General features: G+C 39.7%; 1 protein-coding gene across 1 annotated transcript; it reads right to left on the bottom strand.

Annotated features, from left to right (window-relative positions):
* Positions 1 to 8,980: 8,980 nt before the first annotated feature.
* LOC129767011 (ornithine decarboxylase 1-like) lies at positions 8,981 to 10,440 on the bottom strand. The gene is made up of 2 exons (XM_055767615.1): positions 9,170 to 10,440; positions 8,981 to 9,109 (listed from the first exon to the last, which is right to left on the bottom strand). The coding sequence occupies exons 1-2, from the start codon at positions 10,390 to 10,392 to the stop codon at positions 9,037 to 9,039; spliced, it is 1,296 nt and encodes a 431-aa protein (XP_055623590.1). The 5' UTR covers positions 10,393 to 10,440; the 3' UTR covers positions 8,981 to 9,036.
* Between the last annotated feature and the right edge of the window lie 737 nt (positions 10,441 to 11,177).

The raw sequence follows: 11,177 nt of genomic DNA on the forward strand, positions 1-11,177 counted from the left end.
AATCCTCAGGATGAGCCCCCACCAAGTTCCTGTTATTGATCGAAGAAAGTTTATTCTTTTCTGAAATTTTTGTTTCAAGTAGCCTATGTGTTTACCCCATGTTCCTTTGGAGTCAAACACAACACCTAAATACATAGATGACATCGAGTGACGAATAGTTCTATCAAAAAGTTTAAGCTGTATTTGAGCAGGATGATGTTTTCTTGAGAATACAACCATCTCTGTCTTCTCAGTAGAAAATTCAATACCCAATCTACAGGCCCAATCAACCAAATTGTCAAGAGAATCTTGCAAAGGATTATGAAGATCGGTGCTGTCTTTGCCCATTACCGATACTACACAGTCATCTGCAAACTGCCTCAAAGTACAATTTCCCGATAAACAAATATCAATATCATTTACATAGAAGTTGTAAAGAATTGGACTAAGACATGAGCCTTGAGGAAGACCCATGTAGCTAATGCGCAAAACTGACGAAGAACCATGAGAAAATATGGTTCATATGTTTTCCACGCATTAGGTTAAATAGAAAACTATTTAATTTCTGGGAAAATCCATTTAGGCGAAGTTTCTGAAAAAGAACTTCAATGAAAACAGAGTCGAACGCACCTTTGATATCTAGGAACACTGACGCCATTTGTTGCTTACTACACAAGGCAAAGTCAACCTCTGGTGAAAGAAGCGCAAGACAATCATTGGTTCCTTTGCCTCTACGAAACCCGATAAAACTAAACAATTGTAATCTGCAAAAATGAAAATCAACCGGGAGTTTCAGCAACCCTGCAAAATACATGTTTTGTGTGGTCTGCTCGCCAGTGCAATACGTTTTCGTTAAGCTTTTCCTGCTTCTGAAAACTCCCACAAAGGGCCAATGAATTATCCATTGAATCTCATCGTTTGGGCTACTGCTACTGGATACTGCTATCCTTGTGCCCTTGTTCCAGCCGTAGGAAATGAATTTTAAGTGTTTTATCGTTAGTCATGAGGTGGATAATGCCCCCGGGTATGCCGTCACAAATGTTGTTAACTTCGTCTCAAGTGCGGGGGCAGCCTCTGCCGGAAATGCGGTTGGAAAGTTTTACTTTGGACACTGATAAAGCACCCCGTTTGTTGGGGGCCAAGGCGGGCCGAGTGTGTGTTTAGAAAATGGACGTTTACGTTGTAATTTACGCTCGAACTCCGAACAACCCAGTTCATCAAGGTGGGTAGGGGTGAAGGATTTATTTTCGGTCGTCTTCGACATTGGAAAGTATTTCTTTGAATCACTACGCGACTTATGTAGTATCTTGACTAGTGTGTGTAATTCAAGTATTTGATCGTTACTTTATCGAGGGTTTTTCAATGCAAAGCATTCAATTTTCAGCCTTTATGATCTGCAAAGTACCGAAAACCCCAGGGGATGCTTCGATATATATTTAATTAAAGCTATATGCTCCCACGAAAGCTTTTCAACTTATTGGCCGCTATGTGGTGAAAACGCCTCGCACATATCGAGCACATGCTGACTGGAAACCACAACCAATGAAACTCAACCCAATCAGTCGCAAAAGTGGGTGGTGTGAGCCGTTGAACGATTTCATCAGCATAAAGCAGCACCACGGCCATTGGTGCCTCCAACCAGTGTTTCTCTCACAAACGGCAAATATCAGCAGACTGTGGTCGGGGATTCATTAGAGTTTCCACATCTAGATAACTCCAGTGTAAAATGTGTGTTGCACCGAAATAGTTCGGTATGTAGCTTAAGCTGGGACTATCGATGATTATTTGTACCGAACTCCGGGATGCAAAATGACATAATCCAAACATCGAATGCACTAATTAAAATCCAACCGTTGGATTTTCTGTTGGCTTCAAATCAGCGGTTGATCGATTGTGGGCTTGCAAAACGTTTGTTCCAACTTTCAATGCTAATGAGGGCACTAATTGTACTCTTGATGGAAAAACTATCGCTTCGATACGGGATTTGAAATTGATTTCGGAAAATGCTTTGTTGGGTGTAGAATGACAATCCGACGTATATTGTCTTTGTTCGTGATTGGTTAGAATCGTATAAGTTTGAGTCAGATGTCATCCATTTGCGGATTTTTTTGAAACATATGTTACCACTGATAGTTCTACAGTTTGAACCATTCCCAAAAGTGAAGTGGTAGAATATTTTGATTTATCACCCAAGAATTATCAAATGTAGCTTTCTTCCCCTAAGAGTCCTAAACTTAATGATTTCCTTAATCGATCCTATCAGATACAATTTGATTTTTTTGACGTAGAACTACGTCTTTCATTAAGGGTGACAAATCAGAAAACAGGTCACGTTTTTATGAAATAAAGTTAACATTAATAACAATTTTTGCCACGAACGGATTTTGGCGATTTACATACTAAACGAATCGGAAATTCCGTAAGATTTGTTTATTATGCTATACATTAGAATCCCCTGGTTTGTAAATGGTTAAAATTCATAAAAACTTTAAGCGTTTCCATTTTACTATACATTTGTTCTGTCCATTTGTGTGCTTTCCCGAACAGAACTGTCAATACCGAGCAACTTATCGACGATCAACGGAGGGGAAATCGTAGGATTTAAAGTCTCCGTGAACAAAAGAAAAGTAGAAAAATGAAGGGGAATACTTGCCTAGAGTATAAACAGTGGATCTCGCTGAGGCAAACTTTCATAACCATGGATCGGACATCTCTCAGGCTAATTAATTGGAATGCCTGCTCTCTCAAGAGTAAGGTCATTGAATTCACTGATTTCTTAGTGACAAACAGCATCGACGTAGCTATCGTTACCGAGACGCATCTTAAACCGAATATTAACCTTCGAGTTCCGAATTATCGTCTGTTGAGAATGGATCGTACTAGTTCTAGTGGAGGAGGTGTTGCCCTAGCCATCAGAAATAACATCAGATATCGACTTTTGCCGTGCTTCAAACTTAACATCATCGAAGCTATAGGGGCGGAAATCACAACATCGATTGGGCCTATTATCGTGATTGCGGTCTATTATCCCAAACAGACGTCAATCAGAGACGGCTCGGCGTTGCTTCTTAAAAACGATATCATCAAGCTAACACGAAGGCAGTCGAAATACGTCATCAGCGGGGACATTAATGCTCGACATCAGTCCTGGGGAAACCAAAGGAGGAATCAAAATGGAGTGACTCTAAATGATGATCTACAGTGTGGGCACTACAGGATTCTTAGCCCAGCAACCCCCACGCGAATTTCTCGTTCTGGAGTACATTCCATAATTGATTTCTTCATTACCAACATGGATCGCCACATCGGTGATCCTATTGCCCTTAACGAGTTGAGTTCGGATCACTTCCCAGTGATGGTTGAATTGGGAGTGAATGTCGTAGTCAGGAGGCCACAATGTAGACGGGACTATCATCGTGCGAATTGGGTGGAATTCCAGCAGCTTATTGACAACAACATTGATCTCGATCAGCCTCTTGAATCTCCCGAAGATATCGAAGCAACAGTCAGCTCTATTCAAACTGCAGTTATTCAGGCTCGCCAAAACCACATCCCAGAAACCATTCAGGTGAGTGATTCTATTCAAATTGATCCAATTACTAAACATTTGATTAGACTTCGGAACCTCTATCGAAGACAGTACCAACGTACTGGTATTCGAGAGAGGAAACGACAGTATAATCAGTTAACCAAGGTTATCCAGACCAGAATGATTGATCTCCGTAACAAAAAATTCGCAAAAGATATTAGTAAACCTCCGAATAACTCCAAGCCATTTTGGAGGCTCGCTAAAATTCTCAAGACCAAGTCTAATCCTATTCCTCCTCTTCTTCAACCTGACAATTCAGAGCGATTGATAACACCTGCCGAAAAGGCTAATGCAATTGGCAACCATTTCGCTAGTTCACACAATCTTGGCCAGAACATTACAAGTCCATTTGAAGCTTCGGCGAATGATACTGTAAGGGCTATTGACAATATTCATTCTGTACCTCAAGAGAATGATATCATCTAGACTGCAGAGGTTATCTCGGTTATACGCTCGTTGAAGAATATGAAGGCCCCCGGCTTCGATAGTATATTTAACATTGAGTTGAAACATCTTAGTAACAACTTATATGAAATTATGACTTCTGTCTTCAACAGATGTCAATCACTTGGCTACTTCCCCTCGAGTTGGAAGTTGGCAAAAGTGATCCCGATACTAAAACCCGGAAAAGATCCTTCTTCTTCAAAGAGCTATCGACCAATTAGCCTTCTCCCAGCATTTTCGAAAGTATTCGAAAAAATTATATTAACGCGCGCGCATTCTTGCTTTTGCAGATGAGCACAATATATTTTTAGATGAGCAGTTTGGATTCCGAAAAGGCCACTCTACCATTCACCAACTTCGTAGAGTATACAACATAATCAGACGAAACAAGTCAGTTTCAAAATCATCTGCCATGGCACTTCTTGATGTTGAAAAAGCATTTGATAATGTTTGGCATAATGGTCTCATTTACAAGCTTCAGAACTTTGGTTTTCCTACATACTTGATAAAAATTATCAAAAATTATCTTTCTGATAGAGCGTTCAATGTTTCTATAGACAATATTTCATCAGAGAAATTCATTGTGAATGCAGGTGTTCCTCAAGGATCCATCTTGGGACCAATTCTTTTCAATATCTACACTTCAGATATTCCCGCACTCCCATCTGATGAGAAGCTGTCACTATTTGCAGATGACACTGCCATCATTTACAAGGGCAGAAGTATCACAGAACTAAGATCTAAACTTCAATGAGGGTTAGACGCTTTGTCTGGATATTTCAATAATTGGAAAATATGCATAAATGCCGCAAAGACACAAGTTATATTGTTTCCCCACAAGAACACTCCAAAGCTTGTTCCTCCTCAAAATATGACAGTCAGTCTTAATGGCAATAGTATTGAATGGTCTTCAGAAGTAGTGTATCTGGGTCTAACTTTCGATCGAAAGCTTACCTTCAGAGCACACTTTGACAAAACAGACACAAGATGCAACATTTTAATCAGGTCATTGTATCCCCTGATCAATAGATACTCTCGATTATCTCTAACGAATAAACTTGCAGTATACAAACAAATAATATTTCCAGTTATCGCATATGCGATGCCCATTTGGGAGTGCTGTGCTCCAACTCACAAATTAAAACTTGGATGAAATTATCAATAACAATTGTATGAAATTTGAACAGAGTTGCGCTCTCTCAACACACGGAATAATACAAAATCTGTATGATTATGCTACCTGACTTCATAGTCGTTACCTTTCAAGGTAACGGCTTTGGGTTTGGGTAGATATATTTATTTCCAATTAGATAAGTAGTGTAAGTTGGGATAATGTAAATAATTTGGGGAGGGTATCTTATAAGTTAGATTTAGGTAAAAAGAAACAAAAAAAAAAGGTAAAAAAAAACTAGAAAAGTTTAGGCATGATTTTACAATAGGAATATGAAACAATCGAATAATGTGTATGATACAAATCATTACAAAACTTGACATTGCAACTTAAAGATGCAGAACCCTAGGTTGATCACTTGATATGTAGTACTTTATTATAATGTAAACCAAATTAAGAAATACAAAGAATTTAAGTGAAAAAAACAGGAAGTGGGTTATATCTATGGTATAACCGCAAGGGTGACGTAGGAATATCGTTGATTTAGAGATCATTTGTATGAAGTTGAATCTGAATTCATTCTGAATGAATGAATATTTGGAGAACTTCGAAAACGAGAGCGTTACGTTGGAGGCACAAGGTTTTATGCATCCAATATTGGATACGGAAATATCCTACTGATGGGGAAGTATAATCTTCAGAAGCTATCCTGTTGATTGCGATTGATTGAAAAATCACAAAACCTAATGTATTTGGTCACAGTTTTACATGGATAGAAAACATTAAAATAAACTCTTTCATATGAATGTAATTTTAAATTCCCAGAGGAACTGGCAGATTATTTTCAGTAACGATTAGATATTTCCACATTTTCCTCGATACTGGAAGTGGTTAATGCTAACTCGATAACCATCTGTTAATAGCACTTGATTGAAACATATTTGGTCACAGTGTTACATGGATAGAAAACATTCAAATAAACTCTTTCACATGAATGTATTTTTAAATTCCTAGAGGAACTGGCAGATTATTTTCCGGATCTTTCTCGATCCAAACGGAGAGAATACCGTGCGTGTATGTGTGTGTGTGTAGCGGCTGCTTCGAGATCTTCCCGGGGAACCGTTTGTAGCATCACTCTCCTCCTGATGGATTCCCTTCTGGCCTAAGGTGCACAAACAGGCTCTTGGTGACACCGTTCATCCGCGCTTTCATGATAAATGAAGAGCTTCACCACAACAGCGACAACATGCTCCAATCGCTGTTCAATTAGAACTGAGCGGATTTCCGAGCGGTGCTCGCTTATGTACCGATTGGTGATTTCAATAGCCTATTTTGAAAGCAAATTTAAGACTATTGAAACAAGTTTTTGGATCAGAAAGTAACAAGTATAGAACGCGTAGACATTTTATCTTTCGAATGAAGTGTTTATCATACCTTTTCTTTCAGTTGTATAGGAGCTATTAACACTCAAAATCTCGGTCTCCGGCGTAACGCTTTCGTTTTCGAAACTTTGATTTTACACCCCGGTATAGAAATGAAAGACGTAGGCCTACGTCAAAAAAAGGCAAACTTTCATTCGGCATCGGACTGTTGAGCAATCCAGTTCACTTTGCTTTCGCTGCACTTCGATCTAAGATTGGACCCCACCAGTGGTAATCCAACTTGGATATCGTCGTTTGGTTTTTCTGTTCGCGTTATTCGTATTGTGTGCTTTTCTTTCCGCGTCATAAATTGGACGCTTCGCGTAGTGTGTGATGAGCAAGAAGAAGAGGAAGGCAGGCTCGAGCCCTGCAAAAAACGAACGCATTGTCAGGGGCAATAAAATTTCGAGGCAAGCGTCATCTAAGGATGCACGCGATGTTGGTGCAGTGAAAAGTGCTCGCAATGAACCGAGCCTTCGCGAGTGTGACACCGCATCGAACAACATCGAAGTAGGCGATTTCGGCGCGTCGGTCGAAAATGTAAACGCCGTTACCCAGGCAGCAACCAAAATCAAGCTTCCCCCGCTGGTGGTGATGGCGGTCCGAGATGAAGAATAGAAGGTGGGAAGATTCACGGGTTTTGGTTGTGTTAAATTTTGAATGTGTTACTAGCCAGGAAGATAGGAAGTTCACATACCAGGCATACCAGTCAGTTACTCAAATGGTACAAAATTGAATGTGTCATCGAATAACGTTGAAAGAGGATATACAAAAGCTAATTACAAATTTACAATTCATATTTTTCGCATTATGGAAAAAATCAGAACATATCACGAACTAAAATGTTTAATTTTTGCTTTGATTTCAGAAATAGTATTTTAATGTCTACTATTTTTGGATTCTAGAGCAACTTCATGGAAGTTTGACTTTTGTCAGCAATTGTAATTACTTTATCACAATTAGGGTGCTGATAACTTCAGTCGTCTAAAACTAAGACGCAAGCGGAAAACTTTTTGTCTCAATCTAAGTTATACGGAGTCAATTAAATTTATTTTTCAAGTTCATTTTACATTAAATAACTTGCAACCTTTTTCCCATGCTCTGTCAAATGTTTATCCGTCAAAGGAACAAAAGATTGTGTAACTCTGACTTTGTTCGTTAACGTTTTTTGTCGACGTAACGAGGAGTAAAATTGAATTGAAATTAAGTTTAGAACACTTTAAAAATATTGAAATTTCAGTTTCTGTTAGAATGTCGGGACCTTATGATTTTGAACGCTAGCATTGATTTAGGGAAAAAAACAGATCGTTCATTTCATTTCCTTATTTTTACTTTTAATAACAACACTTTTCCTATGTAGTGGGCTATTATAAGAAAAGTAACATACATAAACAAAATCTGTGACGTCACAGATTTAAAAAATCTTCCCACCTTTCATTTTCCATCTCGAAGGCGGTCGCTCTTGACAAACTCATCAGCGAATTCGCATCGATGGGTGTTACAGCAGAGTACAAGCTGTGTGGCATAATTCAGTCTTTTTCCAAGCAGTTAACATTTTGTTTTCCGTCATCATTAGGGCTTCGTTGGTGCCTTTGAGAATGCATCAATGCATTAAACTGCCGTTATGTAGAAGCAGACGTTAAGGTTGTGCGCTAAAAAATTTTTTGGGGAATACCAAGCATCTTGAATGTCTTACTGGAATGTTATATGTTATTTGGGTTCGCGTGCCAGTCGTAAAACTGCCTTCAACTAGGATTGCATTTGCGCTAATATGGATCATAATGAAGCATTGACACTGTTTTCGAGGTTGTTATTAACAAAAAGAGTTTAATTCGCTTGTTTAGTCACCAAGAAAGCAAATGTTCCGGAATTTTGTATGTGATTAGGTTTCGCTTGCCAGTAGCAAAACTTCCTCCACTAAGGGTGACAGATGCGCTTCTCTCGAGCATGAGAAAGTTATGCAACTCTTTTCGAGGCCAGTAATATTAACAGAAGCATTTCTTTTGAGAATAACGCAAAATGCTAGAAGTGTTTATATTCCTAGTAGTTTCAAGCCACCAATGTAAACCAAGAAATAAATTGCGACATACGATCAGCTAGTGTATTGTTTTGCGAGGGCAAGAATGAATCATCAATCAATTATCGTCAACTGATTCTACAATGAAAAAACCATTTCAGAGATTATTCTACTAAGCAGTTGTTTCTAAAGTTTCACAGCATTATTGAATAATATCCGAAGGTATAAACAAGCGACTAATATAAAATAACAGCGTAGTTCTACGTCAACAATGCGGTCGTATCTTGGACACAACCTCCTATAATTTTTTTTGTCAGATGATCGCATCCAAGTTATAGTCGCGTTGTTCTACACGAATTTGCTGTACATAGAAAATACGTGACTATGCGTAAGTAAGCGAAAATCTTTTATTTTTCATGTAGGCGAAGTAAAAAAATAACGAACAATTTCATACGCAATCAACAATTATCAACCTTCAAAAATATTTTTGCAGAAAATCCAGTGTTTTCTTCTTCCAGCAAACTTCCTTTATGAGTAGCAATGAATCCCTAAAAAACATAATATGAATTATCAATAGAATTGCAGAAATCTTTTCGTTTGGAACCCACCAAGTATCCTTTCGAGCGTAGATTTCAACTGTCGGATTGGGAAATCCATTGAAATTGGTTGCGAACGACATCCCGTAAGCTCCGAGGTTTTCAAACAGTACGTACTCTCCAATATCATGCTCTGGAAATTCTTCGTTCTCACAAATAATATCCGTGGAATCACAAGTCGGACCCCAGAATGTGGTCTTCAGCCGTGGCTTCTGTGCTTTCTGATCCGTTATCACCGGAACAACTCTCGCCAAATCTTTGATGGCTCTCAAGCTTACCCAATCGAAGAGCGTCCCAAACACTCCGTCATTGATGTAGTACATCACCTGAAGTACTTCGGAGTCATCAGTCGGACTACGAATAATCTTCTTACCATGAATTGCACTCAGCAATCTTACGGCCGATCCCACGTAGTACCTTCCCGGTTCTGCTATCACATTCACACCATCGAGGTTTGGAAAGAAGTGATCCAAGGCACGATTGATAGCCAATGCAAACTCATCTATCGGCTTATCGGAATCCCCCGGGAAGCCACCTCCGATATCTAGCAATGAGGGCTTGTACCCAAGGGTTTTCGCATACTCAAACAAAACCTTCGCGGCCCCTATCGCACTGTAGAAACAATCGGCATCCAAACTTCCGCAGCCCACATGAAAGCTAACTCCAACAATGTTCAGCTTCAGTTGCTTCGCCTTTCGAATCAGCTGCGGACCTTCCCGCTGCGCATCACAGCCGAACTTCTTCCCGAGCAATATCAACGCATTATCTGAATCATATCGAATGCGTAGCACCAGATGAGCTTCCGGATAGAACAGCGCTATTTTCTCTAACTCTAACTCATTGTCGAACGTCAGACTGCTAACACCCTTTTTCTTCGCGAACAGCAACGCCTCCGAAGACTTGATCGGGTGCGCAAAAATTATCCTCTCGGGTTCCACGCCCATGTCCAAAACCTTTTCAATCTCCCATTTCGAGGCGCAATCGAATCCGGTTCCTAGCATTGCAAGCGTTTCCAGGATCGCTCCATCATCGTTACACTTCACCGCATAAAATGGTTTCACTCTCGGCAACAACCGGCCCCAGTTCATATGCTTTGCCACGATATCATCCAAGTCGAGCAGCTGGAAAGGAACATCTCGTACGGGAAACTGGGATAAACGGTCCTCCACAATTCCAGCAATCGACTGGTTCGCTTCCAGCAGGGTGAAACTGCGATCTTTCTCCGAGACGGACATTTTCGCGAGATGTTGCGTTCTAAACTGAATTAGCTACTGTGAGATGTATTTGCATAAATATCTTATTACTATCAGTGATGAAACAATGAACTTCGGCGTTTCGTTTACACGGCGTGGTGTGTGTTGAACACGATGTGCAATCACTATCAGCTAGTATCACAGAAAGCATTTCCTGAGATCACTTGTAGATAACAATGCATACCTTATTGCTATCACGAAAAAAATGATGTACACTATCATGTACAGTAGGGAAAGATTCATCTGGAAATAAACCGTTTGCGCCTAACAATTTCGCACTGATTACAGAGATCATTTCCTACGTTAGACGTTGCCAATTCATCTCGTTCGCGTGATAAGCTCATTCACCCGCGTAGAACAAATTGATAACGGATGGAGCGTGTGAATTTTCATCGCTTCGCTCTCGATGAATTAATTTTATCTCGTTAACTGATGTCGACACGTCGTTGAGATTGTATAAAAATAAATCGATAAGTGAAACAACAAGAATGATAAATTGAAAGAGCGGAAGCTGCCATACACGATTGAACCCTTGATCTAATTACTCTAATGTTCTAATTAATGAGCTCTCGCAAATTACAAAAATGCAACAATTTAAGGATGCGATCTGGACTATTTTGAGCCCAAAAAAACTCTTAACATCTTCACACTAGACCGAATCCTGTCCATCTGCCGTCGGTCGTATCTACTATCCTGGAAAGCTTTGTTCGTCCGTGGGGGTGAAGTGGTCAGTGAGTTGTCTGGTAACAGTGGCGTAGCGTGACCAA

Source organism: Toxorhynchites rutilus, chromosome 2 (assembly GCF_029784135.1).
Source record: "Toxorhynchites rutilus septentrionalis strain SRP chromosome 2, ASM2978413v1, whole genome shotgun sequence".
Lineage (NCBI taxonomy): Eukaryota > Metazoa > Arthropoda > Insecta > Diptera > Culicidae > Toxorhynchites > Toxorhynchites rutilus.